Raw genomic sequence first — 23447 nt, 5'->3', positions numbered from 1 at the left:
GTAGGAGGCAGTGAATTTTGAATATCCACTAACAAAGTAATTCAGTGCCCATCCTTAGAAGAAAGACAGTTTCAGCTGTGGCAAATAACATTTTTCCCTGGAATAATGTTTTAATTTTCATTTATTATATATTTCATGGTATTTTAGATATATTCAGCAAGGAAATTGGTTTCTATCAATGTCTTTTTAAATCTGCTGATTCCTTATTTCTAAAAATTATTAATAATATGGAGTTTCTTTACTAAAAAGTTTTACATAAAAATTATGATTTGACTTTACCTCTCATTAAAATTATCTAAATTATTTGGCTAAATATGACTTTCTTTCAGGGATTATATCAGTCTAAGAGATACATTTGTGCTGGCTGATTCCTATGTCTTGGAAGTTAAATAAAATGGCCAAAAGAAAAAAAATTGAGCAAATGTTCTTTGGCATTCAAAAAGTACATATAGAAAGTAAAGCAAAGAAGAAAAATATAAATACTTGTGTTAATCACCACATTAGCTTTATTCATTGTTACTCAGGATGTTTAAAGGCCCCCCTGCATTTAGAAATAATTAATTTATTAGTACTGTTATACAGTGTCGATAGAACCTTACCAGTTACTTTTCCTACCATCTAGCTATAATACTACCATGCTTTAAGACATTTGGTATCTGGAATCCTATTTCAATTTGGAGAAATAGATCATTTTCAAATTACAGGTAAAATGCAGTATCACTTTCATTACCCATTAAAAATGTTTTATTACAGATAATGGAAAACCTCCCACTTTGGTGACCAGCATGATTGACTACAACATGCCAATTACCATGGCCTACATGAAGCACATGAAACTGCAGCTGCTAAATTCACAGCAAGATGAGGTAAAATAAAAACATCTACGTTTGTATCACTTACTAATTGGGAAGAAGCTTGATAACCATGACTATCATGTTAAGCATGATGACATTTTGAAGACAGTAATTTATTTTTTAATGAATGAATTTCACCACAGTTACACAGATGGAGAAAGTGAGCAGAAACTCCCAGCCCACAATATAGACCCCTGTCTTAATACCTGTATCTTAGTGTTACGTGGGAATTTGTTTGCTACCAAGAAACCTACATTTTCCTTAGTAGACCATCATTGAGCTGGCCTTGGTAAAGTATTACAAAGTTTAGAAGGGGTAAGTTCGTGATAAAATATCCCAAATAATGGGGATTCTAAGGATATTTATGTACTAAGGCTATTTTGCATGGCAATCAGAAAAGTAGATTTAATGGGTATTTCAAGTATAATAATTTCTCCACTATTCAAACCTTATTTAAATTTTAAAGTTATTTTTTAGTTAACTGCTATTCCACATATTATTTATTCACTTCTGTGCATGTCCTAGAGACAATTTGTGGTCATTCTCATTTAGAAGTGTTTTGATATTTTATGTTGTCCTATTTAATTTGTATAGTGAGAATTTAGCAACATGCTGCATGTATAGACATAAAAACATATTTGTTATACTTTGTAGGATTCTAGTTAGCTAGCCATTTTGGTTAAAGCTATATCAAAGCAGGGACTAAGTTATATATGTATTGTTTATAGTCTCCAAAACAAATAACAATAGCAGATATACAATAGGTGCTCAATACATCCTTGTTGACTAGTTAATACTCAATAGATGCATTCAGGTTATTTCTATTAGGAACATATAGAGGTCCTCAGGCTAATAAATTATCTTCTTGAAATTTCTCCAAAATAGGAAATGATGTTAAATGTTTATTTTTCAAATATAGAATTATTTGTTAAGATATTATTGTAATCTTTTAAAATTCTTGGTTGAACTTATTCATAAAACTCAAATCAAGTTTTTAGTTTTCATATGTATTTAAGGGGGTTTAATCTCAAAGCCGTATTTATAAAATTATTTTATCTCAATAGACTTTATTCAGGGTATGCTTCATACAAAAATTCATATTAATGCAGTGGTAATATCAGATTTTATAATGCCAGATGGCTACATATAAGTCATTGAATAAATAGCAATAAAATCATTGGGTTAAATACATCAATGACAATTAAGAAAATACTAATGTTCATCCCTGAGAATGATTAAAAAAACTATCTCCATGATTCATTATAAAGTTGAAAAAAATTTTTAAATGTCTCATAAACTAGTTAGCACTGTCAGATTATTTGTAGAAATCTCATTTAGATGTTGATATGTTTATTTCTAGGCCAAAATGTAAGAAGATCCACTTTGTGCCAACAGTGCAGCCCACATATGCTGATCCCTTCTGGCTTCTAAAAAATCATAAGTATTTTATACAAAAAAAGTAGATCCTTTAAAATTTATAACTAGATTAGAAAAATAACTCTTATCTTTACATTTTGAAAATACTAAATTGGATGTCACACTGCCTTAAAATATTTAGATAAATAACTAGTTAGATTATTTGCAAAATTTTTAGAAAATTGTGATTATTGAAAGATAAGAAAGAGGTTAAGTAAAGAAAGTCACATTAAAATGGAATTTAAGTGAAATATTCCTGTGTAATAAATTATACTTAAATTTGAATAAGCATTAATCCAATTAGTCCAACGAATATTTATTCAGTATTTTCTATGTATCTGGCACTCCTGAAGAAAAACAATGAATAAATTGAGAAAAATCTTTATCTTTTGTGGGGGTGAACAGATAATAAAGAAAACAATGGCCATATGTATATAAAAAGAAAATAATGGCCATATATATACATTACTTCTTTATTAAGAGAAATAAAGAAGACTAGGCATGGAACTCTCTTTAGAACTAGGGATCCCAATTTTAAAGGGCTTTATTAAAATATATCATTTGAGTAGAAGTGAAAGAAATATGTGTATGTATCAGACGGACAGAGTGAAAAGTTCCTGAGGCAGGCGCATATCTACTAGATGTAGGAACAGCAAAATAGTCAACATGGCTGAAATAGAATGATCTAGGAAGAGGAAAATAAGAGAGTAGTTTAGAGACATTGTGGAGAGCCAAGTTATATAGATTCTTATATTTTAAGAAAGCTTTGAGCAGAGAAGTCATGTGATCTGATCTATATTTTAACACAATAATGTGGTCTGAAGAGGTAAGAATAGTAGATGCACAGACACCAGTAGAACGTTATTACAGAAATCAGTGTAGGTAAGGTGTTAACTCTTACCTCCACTGATTTCTGTAATAAACTCTTTTCCTTCCTGCATGAGAGTTTGGCCTTTGGATAACTTTTGGAGTTTGCTCTACCACAAAACCGCTAATGTTAAAATGATAACTGTGTTACTAGTCAACATTGCTATGACAAAAATGATTCCAATTTGTAAACTATCAGAAGACTAGAACTATCTGGATAGAATCTTTAGATTTCCTTGAGTTGGATGATTTTTGTGATTGGCATGTCCTTTGTGGAGACCTTAGTTACTGACTGTGGTGTGAATACAGATTTTGTCTCTTTGGGGGCATGGGGCTTCTCTGCCAAGTTCTCAACCTACCCAGTATGACTACTCTTTTCTTTTACCTGAGCTATATCACAGGAAGAACTAAAGAAAATATATCTAATTAAATATGTGAATTGCTACATGACACCAGCAAAGGCTTCCATGGAAGAGAAACACCTGATGCTGCTCTGCTGGCAAGAGTTTCCTTTGCTACATGCCTCTAGAAGAAGCTGATGCCAAGGGTTTTCAATGGTCATCTTATGAGTATGCATTTTAATTGGATCTAACAAAAGCTTCTGAAGGATGTTTCAGGAAAGAAGATAATAGTGGCTTGGATCAAAGAGGTAGTGGTTAAGGTAGTGAAAAGAGGTGAAATTATGAATAGATTTTAAGTTTTGCTGATGGATTTGATGTGGAGCATGGAAGTCAAGAGGCAGTAATGCCTCTAAGGTTTTTAATCTGAGCAAGTAGGGTAGAATTGGTATTAACTAGTATAAGAAAAACTGTGGTTAGGACACACTTGAGATATGATATTAGAAGTTCAATTGTGAGCTCTTCATTTGAAATTCAAGTACATTTAAGAGGTTTATTAGAGATTCAAGTAGATTTGTCAGTTAGACAGTTAGCACGTGTAATTAAGAGCAAAGAACTAAGCTAGACATAAGGCCAAGCATCTTCCATTGACAGATAGCATGTGAAGCCATGTGACTGAAGCTATTGTCAAGATAGTGAGTGTAGATTGAACAAACAAAGTCCAGCAACCTTGATTTAGGAAATTCCAATGTTATGACATCTGGCAGATGAGGAGGAACCAACAGAGGATACTGAGAAAGAGCACCCAGGGTATTAGAAAAAGCCGGAGAGTTTGTGAACTAGAATAAAACTGAAAAAAAAAGTTTTTCAACATGTCTAGGGTAATGTATTATGTCAAATCAAGAGATAAGTCAATGATACTGAAGTCTGAAAATTAAATTTGTATTTAGCCTGATAGAAGTCAATGGTGTTCTTGACAAGAGAAGTTTCTGTGGGGTGGTCGGGATGAAAGCGGTAAAGTCATTGAAGAGTTTTGCTATGAAGGGGACCAGGAGAAACAGGCAGGAGCTGGAGGGAGCATAGGGACAGGAATTTTTTATTATATACATTTTCCTAAAATCAGAGAAATTATAGCATATATACATGTTGGGATTCATGTAGCAGAGGAAAATAGTGATTTAGGAAAGAGGCAGGAAAATTGATTAAGCAATGTCCTTGGCATTAAGAGGTAGGATTCCTTGTATGAAATAGGAAAAGTTGGCTTTAGAATGGAGCACAGATGGGAGGGATCTGATAGAGGTAGGTGAATGAAAATTTTGGCAATTATGGAAGTGTTCTGTTTGCCCCTAATTCTTCAGTTAAAAAAAAAAGAAGCAAGAGTGAGGATGTTTGACAAGGTGCTGAAAGTTTGAGAAGAGGAGAGGATGTGAAAAGTAGAAATCTAGACAGTGAGAAGTAAATTGACCAGGAAAATGGACTGTTTTGAGTTTTGGGTAAAGTCATTTAAATAATTGCTCATCTCCATGTCCAGCTATATGGGAGCATGCATAGAACAGAGTAAGGGAAAAACTAGAATTACTCATATTTTGGGGCTTGTCGAAGGAATAGAAGTGGTATGGAAGGATATGATTAAAGTGACAAACCATGGAACTCTAGCCATGTAAGAAGATAAATGAGGTCATGATAGAGGTTGGGTAAGAGCAGGGGTGGTCAGTGCAAAATGATTAGAATCAAGGGGTTATAATTATCAGTGTGATGGAAATTTCATTAGAATACTAGAATACATAGCATACTAGAGCAAATGATATGGAAAATGACTGAAGAAAGTTTGAGGACAAGATCATTAAGGAATAGTTCATGGAAGTAACAGGTTAGGATGTTTCCAGAGATACTGAAATAATCATACCGAAGCATATGTAGGTTTTTTTGTTTTTTGTTTGTTTGTTTTTCTTTTTATTGTGGGGGTTGGGACAAAGTCTAATTCTGTCACCCAGCCTGGGGCACAGTGGCATGATCTCGGCTCACCGCAAACTCTACCATCAAGGTTCAAGCAATTCTCGTGCCTCAGCCTCAGAGTAGCTAGGATTACAGGTGCCCACCACCATGTCCAGCTGATTTTTGGATATTTAGTTTCACCATGTTGGCCAGGCTGGTCTCAAACTCCTGACCTCAGGTGATCTAACCACCTCGGCCTCCCAAAGTGCTGGAATTATAGGTGTGAGCCACCATACCCAGTCTAAAATAATATTTTTAAACCATTTTCTAAGACTGTATTGTGAAAAATGTTAAAATATGTTCAAATGGAAAAATTCTATTAAATTAGTCTTTTTATGTACCCATCAAAGAAAGAATTGATGTGAAGAGAAAAAATACACAGGAAAATTTAGGAAACTGGCTGTAAATAATTTACTACTTAGAACCACTGACATGTTGTTCCACTTCCATTTTGCAGATGGGCACCAAGTTTTAAGCTGATAAAATTTACCCTAATGATAAAACTGGTAGAGAGAAGATTAGATATTTGAACCTAGGTTTAAATAACATTAGCGCCTAAGGTCTTCCTACTCTGTAACACATCCATTTAAAATTAGTATTAACTATTTGTGTTTTTAAGAAACAATGCAGTGTAAATAGATTGCTATGGTGTAGCACAAATGTCAGAAATGAGATGTTTTTCAGTTTTCTATTGCTATGTACCACCCCTAAAACTTGGTGGCTTAATACAACAATGATGAATTAATACTTATTATTATATGGGTTAAGTAGTCAGCCAAGAACTTCTGGGTGATTTATTTTGCTACTCATGGCTAGGATCATTTACTCAGTGACATCTGGCTGGAGAGTCCAAGAAAACATCACTTAAATACCTGGCTCCTTCATGCCCCTTTATCTGGCAGCTTTATTATATGGCAGCCGGCTTTCAAGAGACAGGAAGTAGAAGTTCCCTGTTGTTCTGGGACTGACACAGCATTGCTTCCGCCACATTTCTATTGACCAGAGCAAATAACAAAACCAGCCTGATTTCAAGGGGAGAAGAAACACTGTTCCTTGATGAGGAGTGGCATGCAAAGGACAGTGGGGAGGGGAAGGGATCCATGGTAGCCATCTTTGAAAATTATCCACTACATCGTCAATAACCATAAAAAAACTCACACTCCTTTATTAGCCAAAATAAAATTTGAATGAATTAACTTATTTGAGGCTTACCACGTTCAGAAAGATTTTACAAAATACTGTATCCAATATGAGATCATTTGACAGTCTTATAAACTATTGGTGAGGGTTTAAACTGGAACAAACTTTCTGGGGGATAATTTGATGATAATCATTAAAAACTTTGCAAATATTATATTGCTTGACTAGAATTTTATCCCAAGGGGTGTGATATATGAAATAATTTATCTATTAAGGTGTTTACTTTGTTGCTATAGTGAATGACTGAGTATATTTTCAAGATTTCACAATAAAGGATTGTCAGATATGCACTGCCCAATATGGTAGTCACTAGTCACATGGTAATGTTTGACTGAACATTAATTAAAATCAACATTTCACCTGTTCAATAGCCACCTATGACTAGTATTTACCTTATTGAATAGATAGTATTATAGAGCAATTCCATCATTGTACAGTGTTTTCTTTTTTTTTAATTTTTTTTATTTTTTTTAAATTTTTTATTGGATTATAGGTTTTGGGGTACATGAGCAGAGCATGCAAGACAGTTGCGTAGCAACACACATGGCAGTGTGCTTTTCTTTCCTTTCCCCTTCACCCACATTTGGCATTTCTCCCCAGGCTATCCCTCCCCACCTCCCCCTCCCACTGGCCCTCCCCTTTTACCCCCAATAGACCCCAGTGTTTAGTACTCCCCTTTCTGTGTCCATGTGTTCTCATTTTTCATCACCCACCTATGAGTGAGAATATGCGGTGTTTCATTTTCTGTTCTTGTGTCAGTTTGCTGAGGATGACGTTCTCGAGATTCATCCATGTCCCTACAAACGACACAAACTCATCATTTCTGATTGCTGCATAATATTCCATGGTGTATATGTGCCACATTTTTCCAATCCAGTCTATTATCAGTGGGCATTTGGGTTGATTCCAGGTCTTTGCTATTGTAAACAGTGCTGCAATGAACATTCGTGTACATGTGTCCTTATAGTAGAACGCTTTATAGTCTTTTGGATATATACCCAGTAATGGGATTGCTGGGTCAAATGGAATTTCTATTTCTAAGGCCTTGAGGAATCGCCACACCGTCTTCCACAATGGTTGAACTAATTTACACTCCCACCAACAGTGTAAAAGTGTTCCTTTTTCTCCACATCCTCTCCAGCATCTGTTGTCTCCAGATTTTTTAATGATCGCCATTCTAACTGGCGTGAGATGGTATCTCAATGTGGTTTCTTGAACAGCACTGGACTGGGCAGATAGCCAGCATTAAATAGCTCATTGAACTATATGTTGCAGGACCACACCCCAAAGATTCTAATGCTAGGTCTGATGTGTGGGACCTGAGGATATGAACTTTTAACAGGACCTACACTCATGCACACTGAGGTTTGAGATGATGAATTTCGTAGAGATGCTGATAATATAATTTGAGCACACAATAAGTTTTAAAAAATCAACAGAGGCCGGGCACGGTGGCTCACGCCTGTAATCCCAGCACTTTGGGAGTCCAAGGCGGGTGGATCACGAGGTCAAGAGATCGAAACCATCCTGATCAACAAGGTGAAACACCGTATCTACTAAAAAATGCAAAAATTAGCTGGGCATGGTGGTGCGCGCCTGTAGTCCCAGCTACTCAGGAGGTTAAGGCAGGAGAATTGCCTGAACCCAGGAGGTGGAGGTTGTGGTGAGCCGAGATCCCGCCATTGCACTCCAGCCTGGGTAACAAGAGCGAAACTCCATCTCAAAAAAAAAAAAAAAAAAAAAAAACAAAAACAAAAACAAAAAACAGAAAGAGAAGATTAGTGGCAGTAGTTTTCAAGCAGTCTTATGGGAAATCCTAAATGGTTGATTGAATAGCATACACATTATTTAGTAAGCCATGGATGAAGCTGCAAATTTATGAATAGAAAAGTGACATGTTTAGAAATGGGAAGATTAATTTGGCAGTGTTAACAGGTAGGACTGCTGTAGAGAAATTGGAGGTGGATGTTAACTGGGAGACTATTATTACATATTTCAGGAAATGGAAAAATACAATTCTAAACTAATCAGGCAGGACAATAGCAATGGAAATCAGGAGGTACATGGTGGAGATCCTTTAGAGATAAAATCTGGAGCTTAGAAACTAAAATGAAATATGGAGCAGGTTAGGGGGTCCCATTTCAAGCAAGTTCTGAAGATAGAAATAAAAGCTCAATAACAAAGCTTTTGAAAAATAAGTGCCATGTCTAAAAGGAAAAAGACTGAAAAGAAAATTATTTGTCATAAAGTGTTCTAATATTAAAACATTAAGTTTCAAGGAGGCAGAATTACTAGGGTCGCTGGCCATGACTTTCATGATTTTAGTCATGTAAGAAATAAGCTCACACTGAATAATGTGGAGAATTTTTTCTGGTTGTCATACAAAATAGATATTCATATAGGAAAGGAATTAGATGAATGGTGTAAAGATAATCATGAATAAAATATTTATATCATATCAGTCAAGTTTTCTGATTCCTTACTCTTAGAAGTCTTCAGCAGTTTCTTCCTAGTGTAATTAGTATTATCTCTGTGTTGGTAAAAAAAGCACAAGCTTATATTTCATATACCTTTGCTAACTTTTAATAAAAACAATAATGCAATTAATTATTAATTAGAATAGAATATACAGAATGAATACATGCACTTAGTCTCATTAAAACTCTTTATAAATGTATGACAGTTGAATTCTAATAAGGAATAGAATTGTGAACATAAATTATACTTCATATGTAATGGTGGAGGAAAATATTTAAAATATTCTCAATCACTAAGCCACTTATAATGATATATAATTTGATGTGGTGTTTTTTAAATTACAAAACTATATAACTATCCATTTTGTTATGTAAACATTTTAATCTCTTGTTTGTATTTATTAAAATGTATGCTGGCAAGAGTCATTTACTGGTGATAAAAAATATATTGATTTTCCATAATATGCTGTAGCTGTTTGTACAACCATTTCATAAAACAGGGCTGTGACCTGGATCTTTATATTTAGCTCTTCTTTAAACATAAACACATACAAACACACACACACACACACACACACACACACACACACACGCACACACACATCCTCATATACATGTATTTTACATATTTATATGCATATGAATATTTTACTAGATTACTTATAGTTAGCATTTTTGTGACCTTTGTAACCAACACTTATAAAGACTATTTGTGTTTATGTAAACATACAGCTACTTTAGTAACACATTTTGTGTTTACCATTATATTAAATGTATTATATTTAGTTATATAAGTTCATATACTCAAATAAATGTGCATAACATTATATGCTATAGACTTTATTGTATATTCCACAGAGTATTATTAAACAGTTATATTGTGCTTATCATGTACCTGACATTGTTCTAGATACCTTAAATATGGTACATGCCCTCACTCCTCATATGACTCTGTGAGACTGGCACTATTTTTATTTCCATTGCATAGATAAAGAAACTGAAGCACAGTAAGTTGTAACTTCCTTAAGGTAGCATATCTAATAACTGGCAGAATGTGCACCTGAATGTAGGAAGTCTGGCTTCTGAGAACATCCTCTAAAATATCATGACATCACAGAAAGTATATGTAGAGTTTGTAACAGATATTATATAATCTATCAATGTATGTATATATGTATGCATTTGCATATGATCCACATTAATAACAAGTCCATATTGTTATCACTGATAATGTAAATCCACATTGAAGTCTCTTATTTTTGCTTCTGTGTGTGTGTGTGTGTGTGTGTGTGTGTAATCATGGAGAAAAATATTTAAAATATTCTCAATTATTAAGCCGCTTATTATGATAAGTTATATGTGTACACACACACACACACACACACACACACATTAGAACTTAGAATGGAGTAAGCGTAATGTACTGAAAGAGGGGAGTCAACCAAGAGAAGTCTATGTGGCTGATTGTCCAGAGATCTAACACAGTGCCATTTCCTTACTAATTTATGAAGAGCTGGTACTACTCAGTGTGCCCAAGCATGACCAAATTTTTGGTAAAGCAAAGACGCCACTGAGAAAGACACTGAGCCTGAAATAAGAATCCGAATGCCAACTTATTAGTCTACCAGGATGTTCTTCTCCATTCATCATAGAAACTTCTTTGCTGATGCCAAGATGTCATTTATGAAACCAAGGTAATTCTTCCTATTCAAAGATACTGTTTCGTCAAGTCTGGATGACTTCATATGACTCCTGGTTCTGGTATATAATAGCAGGAAAAATGACTTAACTTCTCTGTGTGTCAGTTTCTTCATCTATAAATTATTTGCAAATTTGTAGCTACTTAATAGTTGCGATAAAATATAAAGAACATGTGCAACATAAATAGCAGCACTACTACTGCTGATTTATATTAGTGTTAAATGTTCAGATCAAACATTTACAAACTAAAGTCAAGCTAGAGATTTTGATTAAACATTTACATTTTACACAGGTTTCTCAGGCCTTCCTGCCTATATAAGTATACCATTTATCCAAAAAATCAGTTCTGCAAAAGGAATTTGCTTCAGTAAAATGACTGCAATTATATATCCTAGATTTGGTTTCACATTTGAAAAGTTTTGATAAATTGGCCATTCGGCAAACTGGCCTTTTGGTAATTTAGCCATTTTATGATCTGACTTTTAGTAAAAGTTTCATGCACAATTTTACCTAGATCTCCTTTTTGTGGTTGCCATGCAATTTATATTCGCTAGTAAAGAAAGGAAGGGTGTGCTAAGTTTACCTTGCCCTCCATTACAAGTGGACTGTGTACCTAATATGTAAATTTGCTATATTCGAATCTATCCTGTTTGTCAATGAAAAATTTTTATAAGGCCTTTCTTTTTGCGTTTTAAGATTTTTCCTTGTCACATTTTTTGTCATTTAGTTTTTAACCAAAACTTGTATTTCTCTTTATGTTACGTTTGATTATTAACTCTTTTAGAAGTTATTTACTATAAAATTCATTCTTTATACAGGCTAATTCCTAAACTATACTGTGTTTAAACATATATATTTTATCTTTAAAAAGTTGATGTACATTGGGACATATTATTTCACTAGTCTTGAAATTCCTTGAAGGGAGAAATTATTCTATTATTTGTTATTTTAAACATTTATTAGTTTGTAACATACTTTTCTGAATTCTGTATAAACTTACTGGATATACTCCAATTGACAGAGTAGATAAAATGGTTATTATTTAAATATATTATATTTAAAAATGCTTGATGATATTTTAAAACTATTTTCAGGATGAAAGTTCAATAGAAAGTGATGAATTTGACATGAGTGATTCAACACGGATGTCAGCTGTGAACTCTGATCTTAGCTCCAATCTTGAAGAAAGAATGCAAAGTCCCCAGACACTTCATGGCCAGCAAGATGGTAAGCCTTTCAATTTGACTAAATAACCAAAACAACACAAAATAATGAGTCAGAATGCATCAAAACAACAACTATCTCTTAACTCTTTTGTCAGTTTTTAAAATCTGCCTGTTTCTATGGGAACTTTTCTCTATGGATTCATATTATATTATACACTTCACTTTGTTTTAATACAAAACTTTGTTCAAAACCAAAGTGTTAGACTGATTTATCAGTAGATATTGATTATAAAATTCAAGTGAATTCATGTTTTGCTTGCTGAACTTAAAATATGTGTTGTATCAGTACAGTTTGGTTTTGGTGATAATATTTTCTAGCTTTGATTTCTTGGGTCATCAATCTTCTGACTAAGCAATTAAATATGATCAAAATATTAATTTGGATGTTTTTCTTTTATGTAAAAGACAAGTTTCAATTAAGAACCACTAGATATTAAAGAAATTTTACCAGAGCAATATTGCTGAGTAAGACAATATTTTGCTCTGATTTTGAGCTACTTTATTCAGCTGTTAAGAAAGGAAAGATCATGATCTCTTACTCCTGGGTTCATGAAAGATTTCTGAATCAGCCTATTGTTCTTGATAGGAAGAAAGCTAGATATATAGAGAAAGTAGATGTCATAGAAACATTGTAGGTCTAATATTTTCAGATATCTTTGAAAGCTTTCTTTGTATATTTTGTCTTTGTAAGTATAAAATTATGTATACAAGTAAATGTAGCTTATTTCATAATTGCAAATAAAAGGGTTATATATAGAAGGAAATTGGCTGATTTTATTAAAAATTTGTTTATTATTTCTGTATTTAACAGGTTTACATGAACTTTTTGGTTGAACAGTTTTGTACTTGCATTTATAGATACTGAAAAAATCTTGGCTTTCTCTAACACTTGCTATTACAAACTGGTGGCAAAAGATTGCTATATTTCTAGCTGCTATTTGTGTCCTGTTTGTGTTGGCAAGGCTCAAGAAATCCCTAGTTTTAAGCATAAAAAAGTCCAAGAACAGAGGGGCTTTTCTTTTTCTCATTTCAGATGAATCTTAAAACATGCTGGTGTCCTTGTTAGCATGAGTTATAAGAAAACGAGAATGCATTGATTATCAGTAACTTTAAGATAGTATCTTACTTGCTATGTGCTAAAGTAGCTATTGTAGTAGAAATGTCATTTATTTGTAAATATTATAAGAATGAAGTTTTTCTGATTTAAATATAAATTTTCTCTTTTCCTCTAAAACCTGATAGGCATTCCTCAGATTTTGTGTTTTTGTAATGGCAATTTTCTTAGTAATGCACATCACTCGATTAATTTGCTTATGCCTTTAACTTATCTCCTCATGATCATTAGTCCATAATTTTAGAGAATACAGATACCAGAGGATGTATAGAGAATGTAGAGGGTGTCTCTCATCATGCAAATTCATTGTTTTCTTGACTGGAGTTGCAAGCTGTGGATCTTTGGCTATGCCACAGTTGCTGTGATATAAATCTATACTGATTTGAATCAAGTGCAGTGGAATAACTCCAAATACTACTTACTCTTAGGAAAAAACACTTTCTCATGATATATTGATGCATGTTTCAAGTGTAATCACCTATCTAGTTGTTCCTTCTTTAACCTAGGCCTAAAAATAAACAAACAAACAAACAAACAAATAAATAAAACCTAGGCCTAAAACTTGTCTTACGTGTCAGATATTTTTTTCCTCACATTTCTTGTTGAGTTTTCTCTTACAATGATCCCTCCTCTTTCTTTTGTATCAGAGGTTTCCTCACTCTACTGGGTTATTAGAATCTACACACAAACATGATTTGATAAATACCTTTTTCAAAAAGTCTCCATTGATTTTGTGTTTTTCCATTTGTGCTGCTATAACAAAATACCTGAGACTGGGTCATTTATAAAGAATAGAGGTTTATCTCTCATAGCTCTGGAGTCCAAGATCTAGGTGCCAGTAGGTTCAGTGTCTGGAAGACCTTGTTCTCTGCATTACAATAGTGCCTTATTGCTGAATCCTTCGGAGAGGAGAAACACCATATCCTCTCATGGTGGCAGGATCCAAAGAGGGGTAAACTCCTTCTGTCAAGCCCTTTTATAATCCTATTCATGAGATGAGATTGACACATCCTAAAGGCTATACCTCTTAAACCTGCTATGTTTGGGATTAAGTTTCAATATCAGTTTTGGATGGGACAAAAACATTCAACCATATCATATCCCATTGCACCTCTTCTTTCATTTTCCTATTTCTCTGCACCACCCCTGCAACAGACTTTACAGTGAAACTCTGAAAGAGTTGTCCCATTATTTCCACTCTACCCTTTTCGGCTTATCACAAATGGGCTTTTATCCTTGCCACCTGACTTCACTTGTTCTTGTGAATATCACCAGTAGGCTTCTCATTGCTTAATTCATTGGTCAACGCTTAGTCCTCATCTCTCTCAACACTAATGTTTAAAGACAATGCTCCTTTTTTTTTTTCAGGTGTGATTTCTGTCTCATTCATCTCTGGGGTCTCCTTTTCCATGTTCTATTTTATAGATGTCAGCATTCAGTCTTCAACTCTCTCTTCCTTACTCTCAATCCCTAGGACACCACATCTAATCATGTTGCTTTCCATACCATCTGTACCTAGATGAATCCCAAATTTACTTCTCCAAGAGTTGACATCTTCCCTGAGCTCAGGACTATCTCCCCTTACCTATTTCCTAATTGTTAATATTCTTCAGAGGACTTATCACTGTATGAAACTGCATTGTTTTTCTCACTTATTAACTGTTTCTCTTCTAGAATGCAAATACTATATTAATTAATGAGTCTTCACATGCTTACAGTTTCCCTTTCATTGGCTTTATTTGAGCTAGTTCTTACATGCTCCATCACATAAATGATTAAAATATAACTTTCACCATAATTATAAGTCATAAGTTTTACATATTTATCTTTTCTTCTGTCCTTTCTTCTCACAATGACACTCTCTTAGGTAACCCATATTGACAACCTACTATGTATGTATTCACAACATTTTGTCATCAAATACCTAGAATTATATCATTTATGCTATCTGTATCTTAATTTATTCATCTAACATTACCTTTCTTTTAGAGCTTCCTATATTCTTAGGTGTGTGTGTGTGTGTGTGTGTGTGTGTATCACAGTGAGAAAAAAAAAAGCATGAAACCTACCTTATATGACAACAATTTAAAGGAATATGTATCAAATTCAGCATTGGCACTATTGACACACAACTCTTTGTTGGAGAGGGATGTACTCTGCATAATGTTTAGCAGCTTCCTGGCCTCTACCTGCAACATGCTCATAGCTCCCCTGCTCCCAACTGTGACAAAAATATCTTCAGATGTTGTAAATGTCCCTTGCAGGACAAAATTACTCTAAGTTGAAAACAAATGGTATAGGTAGAGAATAAGGGTCTGTAAGACTCCAGTATGATGGGGATTGAAGAGACACAATGGAGAGATGTTGAGAATTAGGGCTGAACTAAGGTCTAGGAATCAGTGCCCAGTTGACTTTCTGCTGTCTCAGAATAGTTCTGTAGTTACGCTGTCCAACATAATAGTCACTCTCCACATTGTGGCTATTGAGTACTTGAAATATAGCTAGTGTGACTGAGGAACTATTGTAATTTAATTTTAATTCAAATTTAAATAGCTGCATGTTACTGGTGGCTACTGTGTCAGACAATGTAGATGTAGATCATTGTTTTATTTTGACGGGGCAGTTAAACTCTATTATCTACAGTCATTGGTTGAATGTGTCTGAAGTCTGGAAAAACTGTAGGAGAAATTTCTATTTTAACAGTTGACTGAAACCCCGGTTTAATATTTTGAAAACCTAAACAATACAACATTTTTAAGTTAAATTATAATGTTCTGTTTTCTTTAATATTAGGGTGATTCACTTAAGATTTTACTTAGAGAAATTAATGTAGGACATTGTGATTTTTGTGAATCCTTTCCAATAGTTATAACAGGCAGGTATAAGAATGTCCTTATTGGGCACCATATAAAATGAAGAGTAAAATAACTTTTTTTTTCAATTTTCGTTTCGCTAAGGTTATAGAAAATTTGCAAGGTATTCATAAAAAAAACAAGGGAAAAGAGGACTATCAGATGTGCATTGTTCTGGAAATGTACATCCATATATAGAGATATATTTAGATACTGGGAAAAAGAGAAAAAGAAGAAAAAATATTTTCCTCAGACTAGATAATTAGATAAAGGTCAAGAAGACACAAACCTGAATGAAGAATTTGTAATGAGAAGAATATTTCGAGATTAATGTATAATATTCTGCTTTTTTTTTTTTTGCCTTTTTCAAAGTTCATAATACTTCCTTAACTCAGTAAAAACATAAAGGTAAAAAATACATAGAAACTGAATCTTTGCATAGCAAATATTTTTTCCCTATTTTTGGTTTTAAGGAAACTATGTTGAGCTATTTAAATTTTTTTTTACAGACCTAAAAGAATGTTTTTAAGTTAGAATCATTTAAAGGTTATATATACAGCTGCTTTACTCATGAAAGCATGAGTAAAAGCACAACACCTTGAAGTTGTTGTGGAGTATAAGGAGCTTATTTTAAAGGAAGCTTTGCTGTGCAATGGCTGCGGTTCACAGAATTTCAAAAAGCATCTCTGGGCCTAACAGCTAAAGGCATCCTTCAAATAGTCAGCAATTTGTAAGCGTTCTTCTTGTTCTGTCATCCATTTAAATGGATTAGAAACAGAAATTTTGTCACTTGAAATTCTGTATTTAAATCTCAGATCCTAGAAATTTATGGCAGCATGGATTAGCTCAAAAAAGTATTCCCTTTCCTAAATCAATTATTTACTTTATTATGAATTTGTACCTTCTAAAACAGCTGATGTTCATTTCTTGTATGGGGTTATTTTTAAAAAGATATCTGGCAAGAGAAAAGTGTCAGATTTAGAAGCAGACTTCAGTTCAAAATAAGTGTTTCCCTTCATTTTACACGATACTTTTCTAAGAACTATTTTAATTGCTTTTCTGAGTTAACACATTAATATAAACTATTGATATTTTGTAAGGGAATATTTGTGCTTTTTTGAGCACAAATAATTAGAAAGATTATTATATATTAGCAGTAGATTTATGTGTTTTTCAATTGGAACAAATTATAAGTATTTCTGCATTTTTGAAAAAGATAATAGGAATACAAAGGAATGTTGTGGCATACCCTTAAATTTTCTGTATGTCAGCTTAATCGGCTATGAAAGTAAGGGATTACAATTTTTAAAAGTATACATTTCTTTTTACACCTTATTTTCTGTGATTTTGGTCATAACATCACAGAATAAATTGTTCTTGGGAGAGCATGGTCAATGTCCCTTTATTATCACATGTCAATTGACTCAATGGAGTAATGGACATTTTTTAACATTTTTTTTGCAGTGTTTAATACTTCATTGTTCAGTCAATGACTTGTTTATATATTGAAGTCTTTAACAAGCACTGTAAGTAACGTCTGTGTGCCAAGCACAGGGATGTGGTAATACCTAGACACAATAAAAGAGGGAGAAGGACTTGGAAATTAACAGTTACCTCTCTCTCTCTCTCTCGGGTAATGTCACTTTCACCCAGGTTGGAGTGCATTGACACTGGCCATGGCTCACTGTGTGCATGCCTGGCTAATTCTTAAATTGTTTTTGTAGAGATGGGGGTCTTACTATGTTGTTCAGGCTGGTCTCAAACTCTTGGGCTCAACTGATACTCCCGCCTTAGCCTCTTAAAGTGTTGGAATTACCAGTGTGAGCCACACTGCCTGGCCAACAGTTCTCTTAAAGAGATATCTGGGAGGTGGAGGCAGGAGAATCACTTGAACCAGGGAGTTGGAGGTCGCAGTGAGCTGAGATTGTGCCACTACATTCCAGCCTGGGAGACATAGTGAGACTCCGTCTCAAAAAAAAAGAGGGAGTTCATCAGTGTTTACTTTAACTTATACCAATGACAGATTTAAAAACATATATAGTCAAGGAAAATTTTCCATTCACAGATACACTTGATCATTCTATTAGTATTTAGAAATAAATAGTTCGTTTGCCAGAATTTGAGAAAATCTCCTTTTATCATAACATTTATATTATAAAAATGTTTTGATATGCATCAATTGGTCAGACTATGGTTGCTAAGCAGAAAAAATTTTGAATTGAAATTTAGGGCTAACTTGCATACAAATATTAAACTATAGCATAAACATATATATATACACACACACACACATATATATTTATGTAATCTTACACAATTGTGGTTAATTATAATAAACTTTGAAAACATTTAGGTCTTACTTCACTGTTAAGAACAGGTAATTATTTCTACCATAAATATCAGTTTAGTAAAAATTAAACAATAATTAAAATTATTACATGAAATAATATTATAAATATATTTGGGTTAATTAAAGGAAAGGCTAGTATTCTGCATTGTAATGATTTGAATTGCATACCTTTGAATAAAGTCACATTTTCTATAAAAAAATGTTGTGGTTCTCAGGGTGAAAAGGCCAGAAGACAGGTTCCAAAACTTAGAAAAGTTTCTTTCTTTGAATATCTCTGGGCAAAAATGGACTCTTACTGATTTTCACTTAGTCCTTGAAGGTCTAGTTAGAGAAAATGACTAGAACTAGTATCCACCTCTAAAATATGGAGTTAGATTTCTGCCTGCATGGATTTTTTTTTTTTTTTTTTGAGACTGAGTCTTGCTCTGTCACTTGGACTGGAGTGTAGTGGCACAATATCAGCTCACTGCAACCTCCACCTCCCAGGTTCAAGCAATTCTCCTGCCTCAACCTCCCTAGTATGCTGGATTCTAAAGTTGTGCTATTAAGGAATCCATTAAAAATATTTATATATTAAATGTTTCCCCAAGATCCTGTGAGCCTTTTGGCATCCACAGTAAAAATCCTTGCCTCCCACTAAGAAACATGTGATATAGAATTAACTGAAAATAAGAAGTATTTTCAGGGGCTAGGTAGCCCCTGCTCCAAAAAAAAAAAAAAAAAAAGACAAGTGTACCATTCAGAGATATAATTTTAAAAGTAACTCACTTGGATCCTTGGGTATACTTAGGACAAGGGTAAATGGTGTGAGATCTAATATTTCATTATTCTCTCAAAAAATATCTATTGAGGACCCCATGTTTGGGTCCCCTTCCACCAACACTCCCATAGTGAACACTGAATTTCTCCAGGACTTGCCCTCTGGAGTCCCCTTCCACACTCTCTTATGGAAGCCTGTCTTCCCCTCCTAAACTCCATGTCTCTCTATTCCCTTCCACTCACTGTGGAAGCTGCTTCCTCTCCTGGATTCCCTCTTTCTGAATTATCTCACTCAGTGTGAGAGTTAGCTGTTTCTTTCTCTCTCTTTCTCCTGTTTTTCTCTCTCTCTAAATAAATCACTTTCATATATATATATATATATAGTATAAATATATATAAATTCAATATATGTATATATATATTGAATTCTAGAATAAGTTGGACAATGGAGTTACAAGCATGAACACTACATATGAGATTGAATCATATGAAATTGTCATACTTCATTGATTTGAACTAATGATTTAAGCTCTAAAATAACTTAGAATATGAAGGATATGGAAACAAGGTGTTTTTGAAATTGCAATGCATTTCTGTTTCAGATAGCAATGATGCTTACATATGTGCATTGTATATATCTTGGCTTTCACACTTGTAAAATTGTTGTAGTCCTCTTTTCAGTGGAAACATAGATGGGAGTAAGTTAACAAAAAATAGCAATCTGACTGTGAGATAAATAAGTACATAAACCAATGTGGTTGTTAGAGTTTCACTTTTTCTTATATCCTAATTCGGGTTATGTGCTAAACTGGCCCCCTGAAACTCCTACATTGGGAATGTATTTTAAAAATACAGATTGATGGAACCCATCTCAGATGGGATGACTAAGACAATTGTGTGGGATAAAAGTGTGGGAACCAATGTTCCACACTATGCTTTTGAAGATATTTCTTACTATTCTACCCAGCTGTACAGGAGTGTCAAAATGGCAATAGGTCTAAAGGGGATTAAGTCATGTTGGTACAGTTCATGCTCAAATGTTTTGACCAGGTACTTCTGAGTTACCTTATGAGTGAGTAATAGCATGTAAGTTCATTCCTAGTATATGTATGTATTTGTATGTGTTTCAGTTAGCTCTGTTTTCTTAGTCATGACAATTGCCACATATGACAGTTCTTTTATAACTTTGGAAGATGCTCCTTTTCTACTCTGAGAAATTTTTCAGTCTGTTTTCACTCTTATGTATATGAACATTGCACACTTACACACACTGGACTTTGGAACACACACACAAACACACATGAAATACTCTTTTGCAAGGCTTTTTTACTGCCTAGTTTATATATGAATAAAATTTTTGTAAAAATATGCTTGCAACTAAAATTACATTGAATTTGGTTGAATAAGGTAGTTTTATGTAATTATTAAAGCATATAAACCAGCAGTAAAAGTAAGAACTATGTACTGTTCACCATTTAATTACATTGGAAAATCTAATAAAACATGTTTTTAATAAAGTGATGTAAAACAGTATACTTAATAGGAAATTAAATCTTTAGTTAACTTCTTTGTGATGGTGAATTTTAATTAGAAAAGCTATTAAAATATTTTTCAGGCTGAACACCAGATTCCCTGGAGAGATTATGTTGTCTTGTGTAAGTCATTTTCTTTCTTGTGCAAGTTTGTTTTCTTTAAGTGTTTATAATTGCTTAGAAAATTTGGCATAGAGCAAAAATTTTTTAAAATATGTGGCTACCTTTACACAAATGTAATAAAATATTTGACTTCAAATTTAAATCTGTTCTTAAATCTGGTTTTGTTCTCACTTTTTAATTTGTATACACTTCTTGACTTAAAATACCTAAAAATGATACAATGCTGCTGTTTTTTCTTAATTTAAGTTGTTTTAATGCCTTATTAAAAACAATTCACATGATGAATTTGTTTAAATATTCTCAGTTGAGTTAGTTAAGCTCATGAAGCTTTTAGAAAGCTCCCTTTATGGCAGTTGCTCTGTAAATAATTGTATCAAAATTTGCAGAAGCATAAACTACCTTTATAACTAACATAAAGAAAACAAGTAATTGGAAGGAATGTTCCTATTAATTGGAGGAAATTTTGATTGTTAAATCCATTTGTAATATTGTTATGTGTGTGTCTGTGTGTGTTCATGTGTAAGTATTTAATTGTTTGAAATTGCTTTTAAGCAGTAATTCTCTGTTTCCAAAAGCAGAAGAAAAAGCAAATTGACTTACATACAAAAGATAAGTATGAAAAATAATGCTTAGTTGTGTATTTATTTAAAATGCTTATGTAGGGAATATTATTTTCTTTTTACATTTAAGGTCACATTGCTTGGGAGTTTGCTCTACCTTTCTTAGTGACAATTCTGCCTTTCAATACTTTACTTATGTTTCATAAGGGTTTTTTTTTTTTAATATGAATGAATACTTGTTTAGAGAGTCAGCTTATTGATTTCAGGCTCAAACTTGCCACACCCCAGAGACCAGTCCCATCTTAGCTAGGTTATGATCCTCTTCAAAACTAGAGGAAATTGGCTTGGATTCACACTTGACTTGGAGAGTCTTATTTGGTCAGTGAAGGATGTCAAATTAATTTGGAATTTCACTCGTGGGCTACTTCTTTGTTTTGAGATATCACTCTTTTCCTTTTGTCACTGTCTTCATGACAGGGTTTGCCAGTCCATGAATGTTTATGTGGATCCAAAGTTCAATCAGTTTCAGCACCTCCAGGAGACACCAAAATTCTGTTAGGACCAAATAGCAGATGCCAAACCCTTTAATGGTTAAATATGGATTTTGTCTGTATGTTAATGCATAAACAAAATTAAGAAGCCTCATAACACTGGGAGAGATATTAAATAATACATATCCATTCTGAATTTATTCAAATAAATTTTGAACCTAACAATTTATACATCCAGCTATGTTACAGAATCAGACCATCTGCATTTCCAACTTGAGAGTCTTGAACAACTGTCTTTTTTTGGTTTTCTGTTTTTGTTTTTGTTGTTTTTACTATCACCTGGCTGGCCTCTATAAACTCTTACCATAAACTCAACACCATGCTGTGTTTCTATATAACTTTCTTGTGCTAATTTGGGTGAGCTAGCTATTACTTCTTTTAAAAACAACTTTAGCCTTTAGGCAAAAGCAATTTCAGTGTTTAGTAGGGCTTTGAAGCTGGTGTTGCCTGGCAGCTGTACAGACAGATAAATCAACTACAAGATAGGGGTAAATTGACCATGAAAATCTTTATTTACTAGGTTTACAGGGATATTAGTTAGATTGTGGGTGATATAAAGAAAGAATAGTTGGAAGGTATTGAAGAAAGGGGTTGAAAGGATATTTCATTTTAATTATTATAAATTTACAGTGTAATTATTTTCTTATCAGTCTCATTTCTCCACTTGACTGGGACTACCTTGGGACAGAAAACAAAGTATATTGAATATATCCTTTCATACTCCCTTTGGAGCCACACACAGTATTTAAAATACAATAAAATATAAAATCTTTTGGAATGGAAATAGTGTTTTGAAATTTCTTCTCCATCTGCTTACTTCTATATTAAAATGCACTCAACCCCGAGACTCAGTTATTCTTGCCAAAGGCACTTGCTTTCCTTTTCCTCAATGGCCAGGGTCTCCCTGTGGCAATTATTTCAGTATCCCCAGCCAGTGGTTTATGGACAGAATTCTGATTCCCTGAGAGGAGCCCCTAGGAGGAAGGGCAGTTGACGTATCTTGGATCAGCAGTCTTCGTCTTTTCTGCCTGTGGACTCTGGAGAGTCAGGGCAGCCCAGAGGCGGGGGATCCACCCAGCACAGCACAGCCACTCCACCAAAGGGCAGCAAGACTTCCTATTTAAGTAGGTCTCTGATCTGGCTCCTCCTGACTGTGTGAGAACTCCCAACAAGAGTCTCCTGACACCTCATACAGAAGTGTTCCAGCAGGTATCAGGTCAGTGCCATGCTGGGACAGAGCTCCCAGAGGAAGAAGCAGGCTGCCATCTTTGCTGGTCTGCAGCCTCCACTGGTGATACCTCCAGGTACAAAAGGACCCAGGTGAATAGTCTAGAGTGGACCCCCAACAAACCACAACAGCCCTAAAGAAGAAGGGCCTGACTGCTAAAAGAAAAACAAACAGAAAGTAACAACAACATCCAAGGATCTATATTCTGTCCTTTTTATATCTTACTTTTGGGTTCCTGAAGCCTTGAGTTCTTCCTTATCTATATCCAAAATCTACTATGAAACAATAGAAGAATTAGTAACCG

The 23447-nt window shown here is 33.9% G+C and overlaps 1 protein-coding gene across 15 annotated transcripts in view; it reads left to right on the top strand.

Moving 5' to 3' along the window:
• Window positions 1–23447, top strand: part of NOL4 (nucleolar protein 4) — a 380536-nt gene that overhangs the window by 110282 nt on the left and 246807 nt on the right. For all 15 annotated transcript variants that reach the window (XM_003734633.6, XM_002757158.7, XM_078346926.1 and 12 more), the window contains 2 exons: window positions 754–866; window positions 11943–12075. In XM_003734633.6, coding sequence (XP_003734681.2) covers window positions 754–866; window positions 11943–12075 — 246 coding nt within the window. The remainder of the gene's footprint in view (window positions 1–753; window positions 867–11942; window positions 12076–23447) is intronic.

This window comes from Callithrix jacchus, chromosome 13, assembly GCF_049354715.1.
Source record: "Callithrix jacchus isolate 240 chromosome 13, calJac240_pri, whole genome shotgun sequence".
In the NCBI taxonomy this organism is placed as follows: domain Eukaryota; kingdom Metazoa; phylum Chordata; class Mammalia; order Primates; family Cebidae; genus Callithrix; species Callithrix jacchus.
This window is presented reverse-complemented; position numbering and strand designations above follow the sequence as displayed.